The sequence below is a fragment of the Notamacropus eugenii genome, chromosome 2 (genome assembly GCF_028372415.1).
Source record: "Notamacropus eugenii isolate mMacEug1 chromosome 2, mMacEug1.pri_v2, whole genome shotgun sequence".
NCBI classification, from domain to species: Eukaryota; Metazoa; Chordata; class Mammalia; order Diprotodontia; family Macropodidae; genus Notamacropus; species Notamacropus eugenii.
This window is the reverse complement of record NC_092873.1, coordinates 289,830,990-289,852,523: the sequence shown is the minus strand read 5'-3', so window position 1 is coordinate 289,852,523 and position 21,534 is coordinate 289,830,990. Positions and strand designations below refer to the sequence as shown.

At 37.7% G+C, this 21,534-nt stretch overlaps 1 protein-coding gene across 4 annotated transcripts in view; it reads left to right on the top strand.

Annotated features, from left to right (window-relative positions):
• The window catches only part of DRAM2 (DNA damage regulated autophagy modulator 2), a 42,124-nt gene extending 21,214 nt beyond the window's left edge, over positions 1–20,910 (top strand). For 3 of the 4 annotated variants that reach the window (XM_072644316.1, XM_072644314.1, XM_072644315.1), the window contains 5 exons: positions 1,205–1,344; positions 4,549–4,726; positions 5,375–5,457; positions 6,737–6,829; positions 7,351–20,910. In XM_072644316.1, the coding sequence (XP_072500417.1) occupies positions 1,205–1,344; positions 4,549–4,726; positions 5,375–5,457; positions 6,737–6,829; positions 7,351–7,458 (602 nt within the window). In that variant the 3' untranslated portion in view covers positions 7,459–20,910. Of the gene's footprint in view, positions 1–1,204; positions 2,062–4,548; positions 4,727–5,374; positions 5,458–6,736; positions 6,830–7,350 lie in introns of all 4 variants that reach the window. The other variant, XM_072644317.1, reaches the window with a different exon arrangement.
• Positions 20,911–21,534: the final 624 nt, after the last annotated feature.

The window sequence follows — 21,534 nt, the reverse complement described above, 5'->3', positions numbered from 1 at the left end:
ATTAAAGAGATGACAGTGTAGTTTTAGTATGACATTCTGTTAATGTCATGCCTGCTGTATTGTATTCAGTTCTGTGTACCACAGTTTGAAAAACACTAATGAAAACACCCAGCAGAAGAGCCTCGAGATCATGCCATATGAGGACTGTCTAAAGGAACTAAGAATGACTAGTCAAAAGAAGACTCAAGGGCAGCAGGTGGAGGGAGGGCAGATATTCTTCAGATATTCCAGTGGTTATTCTGGGGAAAGCATGTTTAATTAGTTCTGTCCTGATCCCAAAGTATTATGGGTCTTTTTGGGAGTTAGGAAAACCTCTAACCAGTCAGCCATTGAGCATGAAGCACCTACTCTGCATCTGGTATTTTACTGAGTACTGGGGATGCAAATTCAACACTGAAACAATTTCTGCCCTCAAAGAGGAAGAGAGAAGTCCCTATGTGTATATACTTACATGCATGCATACTTGTGTACACATATGCAAAACCCATGTAAAGCAGACACAAAATAACCTTGGATGGAATGGTCTTTGAAGCATTAGTTGGTTCTTCAAAGAAGTTGGGACTTGAAGAGGTGAAGGTGAGGAGATAAAGCTTTTAGATGTGGGAAACTTCGGTAGAGACAAGTGAGGGAGCTGCCGAAACCATCAAGTACTCAGACAGAGCAGAAAGGGCAGCTGGGCCAGAGCCCTGGGCCAGAACCACATGTAGTGGAATGGCATGGAAGATGGGACCACAAAGGGAAGAGCCTCAGTGAGAAAGGACTAGAAGACTTCCCTTGATCTAAGGAAGGCCCCAGGTGAGGTTACATCACATAAATTCATAGTGGACCCTGTTGGCACAATTGTGGATTCCTCTGCCTTTGTTCAGCAGCACTTAGGCACAGATTAAGTAGATGGTAAGAGTAATCCAGATTGGAGTTTGGTGAAATGTGAGTAGTGATAGGATATGGATGCAAGGAATTCAAAAGCATTGGATTGCCAAGAGGTCAAGATGAGTGTGGCCAGAGTTGTCATGGTGTTGTAGAGAAAGTGGCGACTGGACCAGAAGGATGTTAAGGTCTCTTTCAGCTCTGATAAGCATTGACTTTTGTCTTCTCTTTGAGATTATCTTCAAAAGGGCCATTTGTGTTGCCAGAGAGTAATGAACTTTGTGGTTTCTTTTCCTTTGTCATTCAAAGCTTTATTACTTCTGAATTCTCTTTCTAGGTCTTGCCACCATATATGTTCGTTATAAGCAAGTTCATGCTCTCAGTCCTGAGGAGCCTCGGATCATCAAATTAAACAAAGCTGGCCTTGCACTTGGATTACTTAGTTGCTTAGGACTTTCTATCGTGGCAAACTTCCAGGTTTGTGTGGTAGTTCACAATTTTCTCAGAATCCTAATGGAATTCACTACTGGAAGCCCAGCATGGATGTTTCCCTAAAGATTGTGTGGTAGAAAAAATAGGATTAACCCTATTGTAGCCTGACTTTTCTTTTTCTTTGGGCAAAAAGGAATCCAGCTTGACATAGGAAAGAGTGCTGGACTTAAGGACCAGAAAAAATTGGCCTCAAATCCTGGATCTGAAACTGGCATTAGCTACATGACCATGGGCAAAAAGGTCAATAATGCCTGTAGTCTCTAATTCACAGAATTACTGTGAGGAACAGGTGAAAGACTACAAAGAAAGCATTTTACAAACCTTTAAAACACTATACTACATAAATTCCATCTCTGATTATTATTATTTTAAAATATGTTGCCCACCTAGAAGTAAAGTCCTATTCACATTTTTAACCTCCTTCTCCCCAAGAATCTGTCTCATAAATTGTACTTCAGGATACTTGAGTAAATTGGACTTATGTTTTCATTGTTATGGCTGCTCATTATGGCCATTTAATATGGTATACATATTGGAACCTATCTAATCTTATCCTGGACAATTCTTGTTCTTATCTTTCTACATATCCTACATCGAGAGTGTATCCAGTGTGCTAAAGGCCTTCCTGTGGTTATTTGAATATGCAGTGGATACCAATACCTCTACAGACATTGTTTTTTCATCCCTCATCATGGCATGGAGGTGACTCTGGGTTCTTGAAACATATATTTATACTCTGAGCTATGAGCAGCTTGGTCTGGTAGATCCTACCAAGGTGGGAAGACTTCGAGGATGAGCCTAGTGATGGGTTGTTTAGCTAAGGACCAACCTAGCTAAGTTTGTAAAAGATCACCAAGTTGACTCCAAAGTGATAATCTTTTCAGACGTAGCTTATGAAAACTGAGTAGAAAGAGTAGCATCCATGTCAGTAATGGACACAAGCACCCCAGCAGTATCAAGTATCTGTTGAAGAAAAAAGATATGCAAACATGTAGGCTAGCCATCCCTCGCTCTTATTACATTAATGGTCTGCCTCCGTCTTAGGCATTTATGCCCTTGAGGAGGTGTTTGATGCCATTTCCTATTTGAAAGTCATCTTTGGTGAAGTGTGGAAGCCTGTTTACACGTGCCCTTTTCATTTTCCTTCAGTCACCTGTGAAGACTGTGCCACCCATTTCATTAACAAAGACTAAGGATACTGTCTTGTTCTAGGACCACAAGGGTTAGTTTACTGTAGTGATCTACCTTTCTGAGTATTATTACAATATTCACGGAGGGGTTTACATTATGCCAATCCCAATTTAATCACTGTTCATATGATAAGAATCAGGTATACTTAAATAATTCTTAAAACTTACTTATCAGTAACAGAAGGTTTTTGGAGAATGGGAGAAAAGAAGCTAAAGGGACTGAACAGGTTGGAATGTTTTCTCTGCGATGACATATTCAGAACTAGAAATGATTTTGGAGAACATCTAGTTTTAACCCTCATTTTATAGCTGAGGAATCTGAGGCCCAGGGAATTAAAGAGATTTTGGTAAAGCCCTTACAAAGTGAGAGAACATAATTGTCATCTAACAATCTTATGACTTAGGTAAATTGAAGTTAAATTTATGTGAATACAAGAGAATAAAAAAATTTCTAGAAAAATAACATAACTCAGAGATAAGACTGTGTTTCTGCCTTCCTAGGAAATTCATAATCAAATAGACCCTTAAAGGGAAAAATAATTTTTTACATTAAATGGAAGATAAGTTCTTGTATTTTATCATTATCATCCATTAATATCTGTTAAATATGTACGTATATTTAATTTGGTTTTATGTCATACATGTGTGCTTCTAAATTTCTGTTGTTTTGTGTCATCTAAAATGGCAAAGATAGATATAATGTTTGGAAACATTGCTTGTTAAAGCTGCTGTTTTGTGCTTGTGTGTTTCTGTTAAATGGAGAGTTGCAATGACCCTCCCTTTGTACTAAGGGGCCAATGCTTTGTCATTTCTTGCAGTGTAACCACAAGGGGGCGCAGCCATTTCTGTAGAGTGGGTTCAAAGAATGCTTTCATTTTCCGCTTTTCCTTATTATTGAATCTTTGCTGGCTTCTTTTTGCTGAGAGTGATTCGTAGCAATAACAGATGCCCACCATTGCTATAAACAAGCAGTTTTATCAAGGGGTTTTACTGCCTAACTCCAGACGTTCTTTTTTCCTGCCACAGCTATATTTGCAAAAACTGTAAAAGTGTCTATACTTAGCTTCTTGTTTAAAGGTATTAGGACAACCTTGAACCAATAAAACTGGATTGTGGCATGGCAGCATTTTCTAGAAATGGAATTTTATCAACACTATTGACTAGGTTTCCTCCTGTAACCTGTAAGTAGAGCAAAAGGGACCTAAAAGAAATTTAAATAGAATAGACACTTCACTAATCATCAGAGGGATAGAGTGAAACCTCACTAATTTGGAAGAAGGTAGAGGAAAGATAATTTGACTGTGTGACAAGCCCAAATTATCAAATAAAAGAAAAGATATCATTGCATGTATTTCTATTTTAGCTCAGGTATATGTGGATACTGATAAGTAAAATGAGATGAATTTATTTTGAAAATGACAATTCATAGTGAAATCTTCATTATGTAAAATATACCATAAATACCAAAAGTCTCCTAACATATGGTAATTAGTTATGGGATCAGGGTCTAGGACTAGGATTACCACTATGTGATCTTACACCTACACTGAACTGAGATGGACCCCATTTTCCTGGAAATGAGGAGTGATTAGAGAATCCCCAGGGTCCTTTCTAGACCCCAGATTCTGGAAATAAGTTCAAATTGAAGGTGCAAAATAGGGATCTTATTTTCTGAACCTTATAGAAGCATTGATTTTTAGGCTGGATTCCTTTTCTGTGTGAGTTAAGCCTTAAAAATCATGGAGAAAGAAGTTATTTCAAACTTTTTACTTAGCTAAAAATAAAGTTTTCCTACATCTGAACTATCACAAATTTCAAATATTTTATGAGGTTTGACTATAATCATTTAGTATGCTAACAATTAGCTTCTTAAAAAAGTTTATGTATGGAGTTTCCAAAGCTTTTTGAAACAATGCTTAATTGAAAATCTATGATTAGTACCATCAAAAATATTTTGGATTGTACTCTAAGTGACCTATCTTCCTTTTTCATCCCTTAGAAAACAACAATCTTTGCTGCACACATATGTGGAGCTATACTCACTTTTGGCCTGGGATCCTTTTATATGTTTGTTCAGACAATCCTCTCCTACAAAATGCAGCCTAAAATTCATAGCAAACAAATCTTCTGGATCCGACTGATAGTGGTCATCTGGTGTGGAGTGAGTGCATTTAGCAGTATCCTTTGCAGCAAATGATGATTATAAGTAGAAATAAACCAGGCAGTAAAATGAAGTGAACCCTGTTGGTTCATGGAGAAGCTGTTTCCCCTAAGGAAAAGATAAAAGGTAGGTGAAAAAAGGATCATCCTTGGGTTAGTATACCTATGCACACAGTTTGTAAAATTTGAAATATAAGTTTCATAACTGGACCCAAAATAAAGACATCAGCCTCCTGGTTGAGTAAAGTAGGAATCAGAAGTGGGCAGGCAAGGAAGGGTGGCTAAAGGAGGAGGAAACAATTACCCTGGCCATGTTCTGTTAAAAAAAAAAAAAAGTAGAGGAAAGAGCTGTGTTTCCATCCACAGGATGTCTAGCAGAAGCTTGTAGCAAATGGGGTTATTTACCTCCTTTTTCAGTAGGCTGAGGATTAGAGCCATCTTGTTTTGTTCTTCTTGGTACATGTATGATTTGATCTAAGTTTTTATTAACTGACTGGTGCCATGCATCATAATCCATAACCTAAGCCCCTGGTTCATCTAAATGAAAATTTTCAGTTTGAATTTTATAACACTTGATTAAATACAATCTTTGGAACCTGTATAGTGATCTAGTTTTTAAACTAATTCATGTGTATGCAATTCTTCCTTGACTTGTTTCCTCATAGTGCTGATTTGCTCCTCCCTTTTACACAGTGGCCATTTTGGTTCTGATATAGTACAGAAGCTCCACTGGAACCCTGAAGACAAAGTAAGTGATTGGAATGACTAAAGATGCTAGGAATGAATGAGATCATCACCATTGACTTTGGATGCACATCATGGAAATCCAAGCAATGCAAGAAGAATGATCTGTTGTCTGTAATAGACTAAGATGATGCTACCAGGCTATCACTATGTGCCCAGAGTTGTTTTTTCTGCAGTGGTGATGGCCTTTGCTGAGCTGTTCCTCCTCTCACTTGCCCTCCCTCATATCTATATGGCACTTTTTGTAGACATTCTCTTTTTTCCTTTGAGGCAAGTTCTCCTCTTTTACTGTCCCCATTTTATAGATGAAGACACAAAGGCCCAGAGAGTTAACATAATTTGCCCATAGCCACACTGTGCATACATTTTAGTGGCAGGATTTGAACTTGGGTCTCTACAGTCTCCCAGGCCAGCACCCTTTCCAGGATGCTGTGCTGATCAGTGCCACGTATTTACAAAACAGCTAACCACATTTGAATTTTCATTCTGTGATTACAGGAGGTTTTTTCCTGATTCTTACCAGCCTGAATATGAATCAAACACATAAGCTTGGCCTTGATAGTACTATGTGTTAAAAAAAAAAAGACAACAAATCTTCTTATTTATAGAAGGCGCATTTTTATCCTTGAAGTGAGATTAATTTCTCCTATTTGCAACCTGGAAGAATTAATTTTGCAATTTGGTGTCTAAGAAATAGCCCTGTTGTTTTTTGTTTTTGTGGGGGAAAGCACAGGGGAAGAAGGATCCTTAGTTTTGTTGTATACTCCTGAAGGAGGATATACTTAAAAGCTAAAAATGACTCTTCTTTGTAATGCACTCAATAGAATTGATTCCAATTTCATCTGTCTTCTGAGAATAAGCTCTGAATACCTATCTTTACTAGACATGCTTATAGAGATGAATGAAATAATGAGACTGATAACTTTCATTTTTTCCATTGCTATTTTGTAAAACTCTGTGAACCTTATAGAACAAAAACCTAGCCATATCTGCCATTCAGTAATTTACCAGATAGTTAAATTGCATCCTAATTGTCCAACTGGGAAGTTCTCTTGCTTCCTTATCATCCTAAGAATGAATCTGGAGAAGCTCTTGGATCTTTCCTGTCTCTCCCCACTCTCCCACCTGTCATTTAATAGTATTAGAGATATGGCCTGTATATGAAGATTTTCTGTTCAGATGGAAGAAATGATAACTAAGAATTTTAGGTCGTTCTTTGAAAGATAAAGTATGGGTCATTGAAATCTGAGCATCTCAATCTACTTTTTTTTCTTTAATTCAAGGGATACGTACTGCATATGATTACCACTGCAGCAGAATGGTCCATGTCTTTTTCTTTCTTTGGTTTTTTCTTGACTTATATTCGTGATTTTCAGGTAAGAATCCCTCTGACATAAAACATAACAGAATTAGAATTTTGCAGAGGTATGTCTTTCAATTTGAAGTAGAGGTAATTTACATTATTGACTTAATCCACTCAAAATTTGTACAGCAAATAGCATTTCCAAAAAAGGAGCATCCCAGATGGCTTTAGTTACTATTTTCTTGGAAGTACCATCTTAGTTGGTCATAAAGACAACCAATTAAAAGTAGTCTTCTAAAATGATTGTCCCTCCATTGTTCCACAACTGCATCCACCTCACCAAAACTTAAAAATTGCTTTTCAGCATTTCTTTTTGACTGGATATTAGTTGGGAAAAAAAGCAACTTCTAGTATCTGAAAAGGTCATAGTTCCTGTTTGTTGCTTAGAGATGATATCTTTAGAAGTAGAAGGACTATTTCATTTACATTGTCCATATGTATTCCTTGAGAATCCATGATGTTCAAGACTATATCCAAGACACAAGCCATCCTCAAAGACCTAACAACTATTTATAATTCTCTTTTGTATTACAGAAAATTTCCTTACGTGTAGAAGCTAATTTACAAGGACTGACTCTTTATGACACTGCCCCTGGCCTTATTAACAGTGAAAGAACCCATCTACTTTCAAAGGATTCATGACAAAGGGAGAAGCCGTATCTGCGATGCTTATGATTCTCAGGGATTGGCAGATTGTTCCTGAAAAGTACTTACTATGCTCTCAGATTGCTAACCACTTAATCAAGGCCAACCAAGACACTGCTTAATAATGTTACTCAAATGACCTGTAATGAGCCATTTGACAAGTGATTTTAAGGGATATTATTCAGAGAGGCATTGAAAGCATATTCGCTCATTTTTTTAATTTTGGAAAATAAAACCAAAGGACTATGCATATATATATATATTATATACGCATATATAATATATATACATTTTATATATATATATATGTATGTATATGCATATCACTGCAAGTTTTCTTCTTAAGTGGAAACAATTGGAAGTACACAAAACATTCTGCAGGAAATAATTTTTCACAGGACACTGTAGAAAAAAGCTTTTCACAGCTTGCAAATCATTACAGTGCATGTTTTGTCTGGAGTACTATATATCTGATACAGGTATGAGAGTACTGGTGTTCTAGAACTCCTAATAGTCAAGGAATTTCTGCTAAAGTTTGGTCAATATTTTCTCTAGAACCAGTTAGACATAGTGCATGCCATGCTAATTAAGCTTTTTTTTAAAATCACAAACTGTAATCTCAGCAGGGTCTTTTGTATAGAGTTAAAGAAGCCCAATTCCTTAAGTCTCTGGTGCCCCAACAGAGACTTGTTTTAAAATGTAATCAGCCTGGATCCAGTAAAAGACAACAGATCACAGGCCTTAAGTTCCCATTATCAGAGCATTGCATGAAGATGGGTACTGCCTTGGTTTTGCCATGAAATATTAGACATTTTCCCAGGGTCAATACTGTCTTCTTTGCATATTTATAGCAACTTCAGAGAATTTTGTCTCTGTCTGAGATATATCATCTAACAGAGATAAGTGATAGGTATACTACAAGTAAATAGCTTTGCTGCATTTTTTCCATTAGAATATGCTGTGTCCACAACAGAAGAGCTCTTGAAACTAGGAAGTTTAAGTAATCAGTAATTAACCTTGTAAAAGGATCTTTAAACTATCGTGATTTGAATCTGTTTAAAGAACTATGTGCCCACCAGAGAAAGAAACTGAATGGAGAATAGTTATGATGGACCAAGTTTTTGAACTATTTCCTTTCCTGCCTTTTCATTTCATACTTGAGTCAGACAGAGTCCTGAGTTTTCAAGACCTCTACCTGAGGCTGTGACTGGACAAGCAAATCATAGACTATTAAGGTCTTTAGTCATCTGCAAGAGATGAAGCTTAAAAGAATCAAGAGAAGAGAATTAGCTGCTGTGAGAGTTGCCTTTGGCTAGATCATTTTGCAAGAGAAATTATTGAACCCTCAGCTATACATACATAGAGATTGTTGTGCAAAGCCAGAGAAGTTATAGAAATACATTAACGTATACTGCAGATCTTCAAATGAAACTATTCATAACAGCAAGAATCCAAAGTTATAAGTATTCTGGGCCTATTTATACTTCTACTACTATCAAAAGGCAACCATCTCTTTAAAGTGATAGATTCTGTTCAAAGTAAGATCATTGGTCACCATCAATGTAAAATCATAGAATTTTCCATTTGTAATAGATTTTAGAAGTTTGCCTGGTGTCAGAATCCCCTCTGAAACTTCATGCCAGATAGACATTCAATTTGTACTTGAAGGATTCCACTGACGAATTTGCCTTTTGAGGTAGTCACTTTATTTCATTTTTTTGAAAGGCTGTAATTGTTATAAAGTTCCTCCTTATGTTGAACCAAAATTTGTTCCCTATATGACTTTAAGAAAATAATGTTATGTTTGAATTTCACATCAGATACCCAGACTCAGCCACCATGTTTTTGTAGCAACCCAGACTTAAAAAGCCTTTGCCTGGTTCCATTTTTAAAAAAAAAAATCATTTAGATATAAATTTATTTGTTACTTAAAAGGTTTATTAAGGGTTTAGGGAGGATTTGTTACTGAAAAGAAACTAGTTTAAAAAGAAAAGACAAATCTTTTATCAAGAAATTTTTATGTTAAGAATTCTTCAGAGATCAGTACATCTTTTATTTAACATTTCAGGGAATTTTCTAGAAGTTCACAGGGAACTCTCCAAGTCTTGGATTACACTAAGGTTTTCTTAGCACTGAAATATCAAATGGAGCAGAAGAAGTTACAAGAATATTTCACAGACCAACATGAGTGATCAGAAAAGTGGCCTTTAAAGTAAAGCATTTGAGAAAGATACTTCATGCTCTGCTCTTAAGATCAGAATTGTTGTTAACAATCCCCAGGGGAGGATCTAGGAATCAATAGAGCCTATTGCCTAAAAATATTCCCAGTATGACATTGCATCAAAGAATGTCAGGAAGGCCTTTATATGATAAGGGAAACAAACTGAAAATCAAACGGTAAACACCACATTGAATAAAACCCTGAGTCTACATCTGGAATGCACAGTGTGGTTCCAATTGCTACCTCCTCAAGAAAATTGCAAGTGAACTACAGAAGGCCCAGAGAAGAGCAGCTGGGATAATCCATGAATAGAAAAGCTGCTGTGTGGGGAAAGCCTGAAAAAACCTTCAGACTAGTCTGGAAAGAACGAAGGCTGAGGGGCCAAGTGTTACCAGTTTATGAAATCCTGAATATCCTGGATAGAAAGGAGACATAGGAATGTGTTTTCATGAAATATTGAAGCTCTACTTCTTGATGTCTGAAAGAGGTAGCTCTAGGATGAATAAAAAGAAGGAATACTTTGAAGAATGTGCAATAAATTTATGGAACTTACTGTTCCTAGGAATAATGAAGGTTAAAAAAGAGAATATGTTCAAGAAGAAATTTTAGATAAATGGCACGGTAAATTATGATTTATTGAAGAACATTAGTAAAATTTGGCAATATATCCTTAACCTTTTCAAATGACCATTGCAAAAGATAATCCTGCCTTCTCTCAAAGCATCCCTTAGTGCATATTTGAGAGAAACAAAGTGATTTGGAATGGAAATGGACTAACCCATTGAGGCTTTACTGGCAACACTCACACCCATATGTTTTCATGTACTGCATTCAAAGCAAGATCTTTAAGTTAATGAAGATGGCAGCAAACACATAGCTCTAATAAATTATCTTTTTCCATCATAGACATCAACCATATTTGCTTCTTAGTACTTGCTTCAAGAGATGGAAAAAATTACTAGATTAAGTTTGAGAGAAAAAAGAAAGATGGTAGTATAGCTGTCTTATCAACTCTGCAATAAGCAGTTAGCAGCAGCAAAGGGACAGGGACAGCAGCTGTGTATAGAGGAAGCAAACATACATATTGCTGAGCATCTGTGACCGCTCCAAACCTGTGCACTATGTGATTGACTCTCATGTTGGATCCCTTGGTTCCATTTCTCAAGTATTACTTCCTAATCCTCGTTAGAAGGGCATTGCTTTCTCCTGGGTGGATCTCTTGGCTGCTTAACCTTCAGTGAGATACCACCATCACTGGTGTAAACTGACCACTTGAGATTCCTTAAGGAGAAAGCCTCAGCCATAATCATATTTGGATAACATTTCCAATCCAAGAGTGGTTGAGAAGTTCCCCAGAAATAATTGCTGATTGATAAGAAGGCTGTCTAAGCAGTTTGGTGAAGATGTACTTTTTCTTGGATTTCACTAGAGAAATGTGGTCTTAAAAGATGTCTGCAACTGAAAAGGAAAAAGAATTAGACAAGAATTAGACTCCTGTGTGGCAAAAGAAGTTTACATAAGAATATACCCCTGATGAGTTGGCTTAGTTAACTATGGGGGATTTATAGATAAACTTCTTTATTTCAAAACGTCTACTGTGGATTTTGTCCACATAGCTAGTTGGTCTGTGGAAGTGTAAGGGTGACCTTTGGCACAAGCAAACAGCTGAGTCTAGCAGGAAGTTAAGGAAACTAAGGAAGAGGTGACAAGGCAGAACATTCCATCCAGAGCCCATAGTGGGTATGATGCAGATAAAAAACTAACAAAGGAAATTTAAGGAGTAGTTAGATAAGAGGATAACAGAATCATAACTTAATGAAGTATCCAGAAGGAAATGAAAGCATTCTAATGCTGCAGAAGAAGCCAAGAAGGATGAGGACTGAGAAAAGAAAATTAGATTTGGCAACTGATACATCCATAGAGGGGTAGCACTTGGAGAAAGCTTTATCAGGGAGTTAGACACAAAAGGGAGAAGAGGTAGAGGACAGTAGCTAACAGGCATGGTAGGATCAAGTAAGGATTTTTTTTTTAGAATCGGACAGATAAGGGGTGAGTTATATAAAATGTAAGTGTAAGAAAAAGTTTAGATTGTCAAAAGCTAAGAAAAAGTGGTTGATGGGTCAGCACTGCTAGTGAAGATCCCCACTGCGGCCTGCCACTACAGATGGTCTGTGTAGGCATCCCCCACCCCTGTTTAGAAGGAGGAGGTATTTCAGTGAGGTTTGTGTTGCACTGGGGACTGAGGCAGTTTTCAAACTGGTCTTTTTCTTTTCTTTTTTTTTTTTTTAAAGAAGGTTCACAATGTAAGAGTAAGAAGCCAATGCCCTGGAGAGTTTGTTAACAGTTTAGCTGTTTTATTTTGACATTTTCTAATCCCTCTGTTTTCTTTGGCCTTGGCTACTGATCCTTCAGGGAAGGCAGTTTGAGGATGTATATAATATAATAGTAACAACAAAAATAGCATTTTTGTCACAGTTTAAGGTTTGCAAAGCACTTTATATATAATAACAGATGAGGTATTTGTCATCCCCAGCATACCTGTGTGTGTTGTGATTTGTTCTCATGCTACTCCAAATCCAGAATGTGGATGGAGTATATCACTTAGAGTTAAGAAGTAGGTAGGTGGTGCAATGGGTAGAGTGCTAGGCTTTGAGTCAGGAAGACCTGAGTTTAAATCCTGCCTTAGAAACTAAACATCTACAGGACTGTACCACAGGCTAAGTCATTTAACCTTTTTCAGCCTAAGTATTCTCAGCTATAAAATTTGAATTCACAGTCTTTAAGAAAGATGGGAATATGTGGTCATTGAGAAAGAATGGCTTTATTGAGAACAATCTAACCTTATTTCCTTTTCTGACAGGATTGCTAGATTAGTATATTGGGAATATTGTGGACATAAGTTTACTTTTCAGTGACATTAAAATGTTTTAATGAGTTTTATTGACGTCTTTTACTTTTGCATAACAGTACATTCTAGTTCTACCTTCTTTCTTGTAACTAAGTAGAACAGTTCAGTAACACCCATCAAGACAGTGATCCCCACCACTCTACTCCAAGGTGGTATTCAGCGAAATATTTTATAAAGACTTTCGTATTATCCTTATGAATAAGATCAACTAGACAATAGTACAGCTGTTTTCCTATTTGGCTGAACAAGAGTATCAATAATAAAGTAATTTTAGCTTGAAAAAAGTCTCCAGTTGAGTGTCTCAAGAATTTTAACTTGATCCTGTGCTGTACAGTAACTTAAAGACATGTTAAGTGTACAAAGTTCATAGAAGACACAAATTTGGGAATGATAGTTGACACATTGATAGGAGAGTCTGGATTCCTAGAGATCTTTATATCCTTGAACAATGGATCAAATCAAATTAGATGAAATTTAATACCAGTGTAAAGTCTTTTCATAAATACAAGATAGTTGAGACATGGCTAAGTAACAGTGAATGTGTAAAAATATCTGTAGGGTTTAGTGGTTTGCAAACTGAATGTGAATCAATGGTAAAAAAAAAAAAATGGCAGCAAGAAAAACCGTTGTGATACGTTAAGCTAGACAATAGTGTCCTGAATGAGGGAGGTAATAGGAGAGGGATAGGGGCCACACATGCAGTTCACTTGGTATAGGGAGTTCCCAGGTAAGGGAACTCTGTAAGCAAGCCTGACCCTGTGCCTGGAGCTTGCATAGAGAGCTGCCTGGAGATGCCGAGCAGGTCTGTATCAGAGGGAGGATTTGAACCTGGATCATTCTGAACGTGGCTCTGAGGCCACATCTATGTCACTAAACAATGCTGTGTCTGTGTAGGAGAAATCATAGGATCATTGATTCAGAGCTAGAAGCGCAGGGGCCCTTGGGTCTAACCCCTTCATCTTACAGTTGAAGAAATAAACAGAGATTATGTAACTGTCCAGCATTGTGCAGCTAATAAGCATCTGAAGAGGTGAGCACTTTAACCACTACACTGGTTGTGCTATGTTTTGCCCTTCTCACTTGTAGTTGTGCTTAGTTTGGGGAAGGATATTGACAAGCTAGAAAGTGACCAGCAAGGTGAAATGCCTTAAGGCAACCATGCCATCTGAAAATTTGCTGAAGGTTCTGGACTTGTTTAGCCTGGAGAAGCCTGAGGACCGTGGTAGCTGTTTTCATGATTTAAAGAGCTGTCATATTGAGGAGAGGTTTAACTTGATCAGTTTAGCCCCTGAGGGAAGAGCCAAGAGCAACAGGTAGAAATTACCCTTTGAGGCAGATTTGGTCCTGAGGCAAGAAAGACTTCCAGATGACTAGAGTTATCTAAGTGGAATAGGCCATCTAAGGAAGTACTTTGTTCCCCTTCCCAGAGTTCTTCAAACAAAGGATAAATGACTAGTGATTGGGGCTGTTGTAGAGGAGATTCGGAACAGGTGTGGGTTAGACTAGATGGTGTCAAAAGTCCCTTCAGACATGGTGAAGATCCTCTGGCTTCTTTGCATAGCCAACTATCCTTTGATAGATAAGGAAAAGTTCCTTATCTATCAAATGAGAGTCTAAATAAAAGGTTAAATCCCTTTCAGTAGTAGACTTATATAAGGCTATGAAAATCAGACTCCCTATGACTGAAGAATCATAGCTCTAGCCACATCGACCTCAGTACCTCAAAAATTTTCTTTGTCTTCACTTCTCTCTCTACAGCCTCCTTTTTTAGAGAAAGAAGTGTTTTTCTTGCTTTCCAAGGATACTCCCCCCTCTAGGTTCTTCACTCTATTTCTTCTTTTCCCAGGGCTTTCATCTTTTATCCTTTCTTCACACTTAGGTTAGATTGAACCACTTAAATGGTAAAATGATTAATGTGTCTCACTCAGTCCTTAGATTAAGTGTAAAGGCTTTGAAAGACATTTGATGATGTGACAACAAGTCTGGACAAGGATTTTTCATTACCCTCCGAGTCATGTATTAAAAGCATTGAGTCAGCCGGAATTGGCCAGTGTAAGCAATGGTAAGCACATTCCTGAAGAGCAAAGGTGGGAGGAATGAGCTGTATTATGAAAGAGAGATATTAGATAAGGTAATTAATTGGCTCTACAGACATTTCAGAAGAGAAGACCTGGACCAAGAGGACTCTCAGAAAAACTCTCTTCCAAGTTGTTATCCACAGATACTATACTATAAGCTGCTGCTTAATTACCCAAATGGTTATAGTAAACTGAATTTTGATGCAACCACGAAGAGGTCAGAAATTAGTGAGAAATAGCTTTAAATGTATATTTAGGTAGAGTGCCCAATATTCATCTAAATGTTAGGGATCTTCCATCTGGGGAGTAATTGTGATTAAACTAAATTGGTCACAGAAAATAATTACCTAAAGCCAAAGAAGAGAGAACCTCATGGACCTTTAGGGCCTATATATTATATTGTCCCTAATACTAAAGTGAGCAAATTATTGTAACAGTATTACACCATCATCTACAAATATACTCCAGTCTTTCCTATCTCAGCAAAGCATCTTGCCTTGATTACGATAGTTTCTCTTAATCACCAAACTTTGAGGGTGCGTGAAATTTTTATCTCCAAGTTATATCTGGAGCACTATGGAATCTGGCTTCTGTTTCCCACACTGTACTAAAATAGCCATTAAAAGTCACCCCTTTACCTCTTAAGCCCCAAGTTCTGTGTCCTTTTCCTAGTTGTTATTCCTTGCAGTCTTTTTGAAACATTCAACATTGTTAACCAGCACCTCTTTCAAGAAACTTCTCTTAGCTTCAACAGTAGTACATGATCTTCTTAACTCTTTTAGACACTCCATCTTCCCCCTACTAAAAGATGTACTCTCTCTCACCATATCTCATTTCTTTCTTATGTTTTTCTCACTCTATCCTTTTCTTTACAAATTTTATTCCTAGCATAATATAGTTCATGGTCTCATAAAATAACTTACATGAATCAATAAACAGTGACCTTGCCTATAATGTCTATGTAGTTGACTGCTAAAAATTGCCTCTTCCTGAGTTTTAGTTTCACATCTTTAAATCCATGCTATACATTTCCACCTTAATAGCTTATCATTTCAGATTTAGCTTGTCTAAAACTGAACTTTTTATCTTATGCCTAGACTATCTATGCCCTTTGAATTTACTATTTGCTTATACTGATCCCATTTGCTTATACTGAATCCCTTAGATTCATACTTACAAATCCTGTTACCCAATCCTAGCTACAAACTCTCATCTGTTTTAGCCTTAACTTCCCTTATCCAAAGTTCCACTACAGTGTGCCTACCCACCCTTTCTGCTATGCCCTCTGGAGTGCTTACTCTATAATTAACATACATTCCTTCATTCCAATACTTTCTCCTTTTTTTGGCATTCATTAAGAAAACCCTCTCTTTTCCCTAACTTCCCTGTTACTGTCTAGGGTGTCACCATTATTTCAGTCACTGAGGCATACAACCTAAGTGTAATCCTCAACTATCTCTATTCCCCTTCCTATATCCAATCCATTGCCGAATTCTGTCAATTCTGTCTTTGCAATATCTGTCATCTATGTACCCTTCTCATCAATGACACTTGCCAGCTTGGAATAGACTTTCATCACCCATGCCTGGACTATTGAAGTAGCCACCTGGTTAATCTTGCCTCAAGTCTCTCCCCACTTCTGTCCATCCTAGATTCAGCTGTCAAATTGATCTTCCTAAAGCACAAGGCTGCTCCCCTCCTACATTTAGTAAATTCCTTATAAGGGGTCAAATATAAAATCTTTAATTTTGTTGTTAAAATCCTTCATAACCCTGTTCTTTCCTACCTTTCCAGTCTTCTCACAGGAGGCTATCTCCAGTCATCCTGATCTATTTCTTGCCACTGGACCCAGATGGCTCTGGAGGAGAAAGTGAGGCTGGTGACTTTACATAGCCCTCCCTCACTTAAAACCAATTCACATGCAAGTCCTGGCATTGCCTTCCCGCAGTTGTTCTTCAAGAACAAAGGACAAACAACAATAAATTCTTAGGTTTTACTCCTCACCACACCCCCACATACTTTTTAATCCCATGACTGGCCTCCTTGCTGTTCCTCATACAAAACACTCCATACAGTTTTACAGGCTGTGCCTCATGTCTGGAATTCTCTCTTCTCTCTGCCTTCTTTCAAGTCTCAGTCCAAATCTCACCATCTATAAGCAACCTTTCCTGGTCCCTCTTAGTAACTACTTTCCCTGTGAAATTATCTCAAATTTATCCTGTCTATATCTTTTCTGAATATATTCTCTCCATTAGAATGTGAGCTTCTTCTCTCCTTCCTTTCTAACTCCAGGATTCAGCGTAGTTGCTTAACCAGTACATAGTTGATGCTTGAGAAGTGCTTGTCAACTTATACAAACTCATAACTCATGACTCACTATTCTTGTGGTAGGGAAGGCAGATTATTTGTTGTTCCCCATTGCCATGTCTACATTGCCATCTCTCAACATCATCTATTTTCACATTGATGCTATACAAATTTATCACCCAATTCTCTGTTAACCTCTCCCCTCGCCCCCATTATCCTTCTTTCATTCAGTTCAGTTCCTGGCACATAGTCACTTCACAGCTTCTGCCCTCATATTTGAGGACTTCAATGTATGCATTGATGTCTTCTCAAATACTCAACTTCTCAGTTTCTTAATCTTCACAGTTTCTGTGACCTACTCTCCCAGTCCATCTGAGTTGCATTCAGAGATAGGTATATACTTGATCTTGCCATCAATCACTACTATTCTGCTTCTTGTTTGTGAACACTGACATTCATTTTTGTGATTATAATGTTTTATTTATCTATGTCTTATGGTCCCTAAGCCTGTTCGTTGTCCTCACCATGACTTCCATTCTCCTGTCTCTCAGTTCTTTCCTAGGCTATCACCCTGGCACTGACTACACTCATGCCTTTTCTGTTTTGATCTTGGCAAACCAGTTCAACTCAACACTACACTTGACAATCCCTTGCCCTCTAGTCCTACTGCAAGTCATGATGACAAATTCCAACTGTGCATTACTCCCACCATCCATCTCCTCTGTGCTTATTCATATGCTAATGAATACAACTGGAAAATCATAAAACCACACTGATTGAGTCTGCTACAAATTTGTATTATATAATCTCAACTGGGACTCCTCTGTAACAAACCAATCTTTTTCTGCCTTCTTAATTTAGTATCCCACTGACCACAATGACTTCTCAACCTTTTTGGCTGTCCTCAAGCCTTGCACCAAACCTCTTTCTACTACTTTCGCAGATGAGGTCTTTCACTTTATAATTCACTTTTAAAAAGTGAACAGTTTGTCAAGAGCTCCCTCTTTCTTCCTAAACTCTTATCATTCAGTCATCTTCCTCCTCTAGCCTCACTTTTCCCCCCCACATCTCTGACCCATCTTGTCAAGGCAAACCTGGGTTAAATTCTGCATGGACTCTTATCCTTTCTGCAGATTTTCCACATAATTATATCCACTGTGTCTACTAGTTAAATTCTCCTTATCTACTGGTTCTTTCACTGCCACCTACAAACACTCCCATGTCTCCTACATCCTTAAAAATACCTCAGACCTTGCCTAATTCAAGCATTTACACTATCATCTGATGTCTTCTTGAGAAAGCTATCCACATCAGCTGCCTCTACTTCCTTCTGTCCCTTTCTCCTAAACTCTGCAATCTTGTTTCCAAGCTCATCATTCATTTGAACTGCTCTCTCCAATGTCCATGGTGTATTAATTCCTGTAGCTAATGGCCTTTTCTCAAACCTCATCTTTCTTGATCTTTCTTCAATCACTATTAAATACCATTTTTTTCCTGAATACTTTCTTCATTGTAGGTTTTTCTGACATTGGTCTTGCCTGATTTCCCTTCCTACATAACTACCTCTTCTCAGTTTCTTTTGCTCAGTGTTCATCCAAGTCAGGCCCACTAGCTGTAGATGTCCCTCAGAGACTCCATCATGGGCTCTTGTTTCATGTTATGCTATTTCACTTGGTGATTTCATCAGCTCTGTAGGTTCAGTGTCATCTCTGGGAAGATGATTCCCAGGTCTGCATGTCCATCTCTAGTGTCTTTCTTGAGCAACAATCTCATAACACTGACTGTCATATGAGCTTCTCTAACTGGATCCCTTGCAGGTCTTTGAAACTCTCAAACGTATCCAAAATAGAACATCCCATTTTCTCCACTCAGTCACTGCCCTGATACAGGAGACTTTCATCATCTTTTGCCTAGATGATTGGTTGGAATCTCTATTTTAAGTCTGTTCTCAATCTAATCCATCTTCCACTCAGGGTTCTTGTCTGAGCGCTCATCTTTTCTCTTTCTAAATTATTTTACTTAGTAATCTCATCTCCTTCTAAGACTTTGATTACTATCTTTATGCTAATGGTTCTCAAATCTACCTTTCTTGCCCCAGTCTCTCCTGATTTCCAACCTCACATCTCCTCATATCCAAAATAGAACTCATTATCTTTTCCCCTAAATTGTTCCTCCACTCCTAACTTCATTATTACTGTAGAGGACAATGCCATACTCTTTGTACCTCAGCCTCACAATCTAGGAGTCATCCTGGGTTCTTCAGTATCTCTCACCCCACCTTCATAGCCAAATTGTTGTCAAAGACTGTCGGTTTCACCTTGCAACATCTCTCCAACATGCCTCTTTCTTTCCTCTGACACTGTCACCACCTTAGTACAGGCTCTCATCACCTCAAGTTTGGGCTATTGCAATAGCCTGATGGTAGGTCTTCTTGTCTCAAGTTTCTCCCCACTCCAATTCATTCTCCATTCAACTAAAGTGATTTTCCTAAAACAGGTCCAATCATAGCACCCTGCCCCCAACTCAACTCCATAACTTCTAGTGGCTCCCCATCATCTCTAGGTTCAAATCCAAATCCAAATCCAAATATAAATCATTTAAAGTCCTTCATAACCTCTTTCCCTTCTTTTCCAGTCTTCTTACTTCTTACTCCCAACACATACTCTTTGATTCAATGACACTTGCCTCCTACCTGTTCTACTCCATCTTCAGCTCCTGACATTCTCTCTGTCTTTCATGTTAGAAATGATTTCCCTCCTCTGTTTCAACTACTGATCTTCCTAGAGTCCTTCAAGTCACAACTAAAATCCCATCTTCTATAGGAAGCCTTTCCCAGGTTCTCTTAATTCCAGTGCCTTCCTCAACCCCTCTTAATTCTTGTCCCTTCTCTCTGTCAATTTTCTTCCTATATATCCTGTATATAACTTTGTATATATTTGCGTGTTGTTTTCCCCATTGGATTATAAGCTCCATGAGGTCAGGGACTATCTTTTGCCACTTTTTGTCCCTTCAGAATTTAGCACTATATCTGACACATTCAGTTCAGCTATTTTTTTTAGTCATGTCTGACTCTTCATGACCCCATTTGGGTTTTCTTGGGAAAAATAGTAGCGTGGTTGCCATTTCTTTCTCTAGATCATTTTACAGATAAGGAAACTGAGGCAAACAGGATTAAGTGATTTGCCCAGGGTCACACAGCTAGTAAGTATCTGAGGCTGAATATGAACCCAGGAAGGTAAGTCTTTCTGATTCCAAGTGCCATGCTTTATTTCCTATGCCACCTAGCTCCCAGGCTAGCACATTCTAGACACTTAAAAAATGCTTATTGATTGATTTATTTCCTGGAATAGAGGGTTGTGTAAGGACATGGGATATAGTACACTGAGTTTAAGAATAATTTTGGGTGGAATATAGAACTTATGGAATTAGAGTCATGTAAATTAAGTCTGGAAGGATAGGTTGGAGTTAGACTGTAGACTGGAAATGCCAACAAAGTGTATGTATTTTAAGCTTAGGTTGTAAGGAGCCCCTGACTTTAAGAAGACCAATTTGTCAGCCATGTAAGGATGCATTAGAAAGGGAAGAAAATAAAGGCATAGAAACTAAATAATATGATCCAAATGTAGCTCTCACTACCTTCCTCCATACATTTTTTTATGGTAGTCAAACTGATCTACTAATTATTTCACAAAGATACCATGACTTAAACTATTGTTGGATCTTATGTGTATGTGTTGCCTTGTATTGTTATTCTGTTATTTTGCATTTAATGTGTTATACCTACAGTACAATTATAAACTCTTTGAGGACAGAAATTGTGTCTCTTAATTTCCCTGTAACACCTAAGTGCCTATTACAGTAAGCATTCAATAACTACTTGTTAATGTTCATTGACTATATTGTTAATGTATTAAAGAAGCTTTTTCCAATCTCCATTTGAAATGTGCAATTACTGTCACTCTCTATATATTCTTACCCTTAACTTGTATCATAAATTTGTACTTTATTTTTTATTCACATATTGTCTTAAAGTCCATACTCTGCTTGCTGCTTGTATGCCATGGACATTTGTCTTTCAGTGTTTTCCATCAGTTATATTGGAATTTCCTAGAGGGCATCTGCTTGTACTGAAGCCATCATTTAGCCATATACAATTAAATGCTTGAGAAATACGTGTTTATTTTAAAGATGGTTGTGTTAAATTCAAACTGCATAGACTAATGTAGCTCCAAATAGATCTTGCTATGTGCCTTCTGAGGGAATTGAGGGGATTAGGACAGCAAGTGGTTAATTGTGGGAATTGAGTGAACCACCCTGACTCCATTTTACGGCTCAAGCTAACTAAGTTCCCTTTCTATTCGATTATGGGTCTTGTCCAAATTCTGTCTTGTGAGAGAAGTTTATTCAGTTGTGGGAATTAGGAGAAAATTTGATTGTGTTGTTTGAACCCAGACATCCATGGTTGGGAAACTGGATCACTTGTAGAAGGGCTTAGAGACTGCTGCTCAGAGATCCTTAACTAAGGACCTAGATTATGCTGAACAGAAACCTGGTCAGAT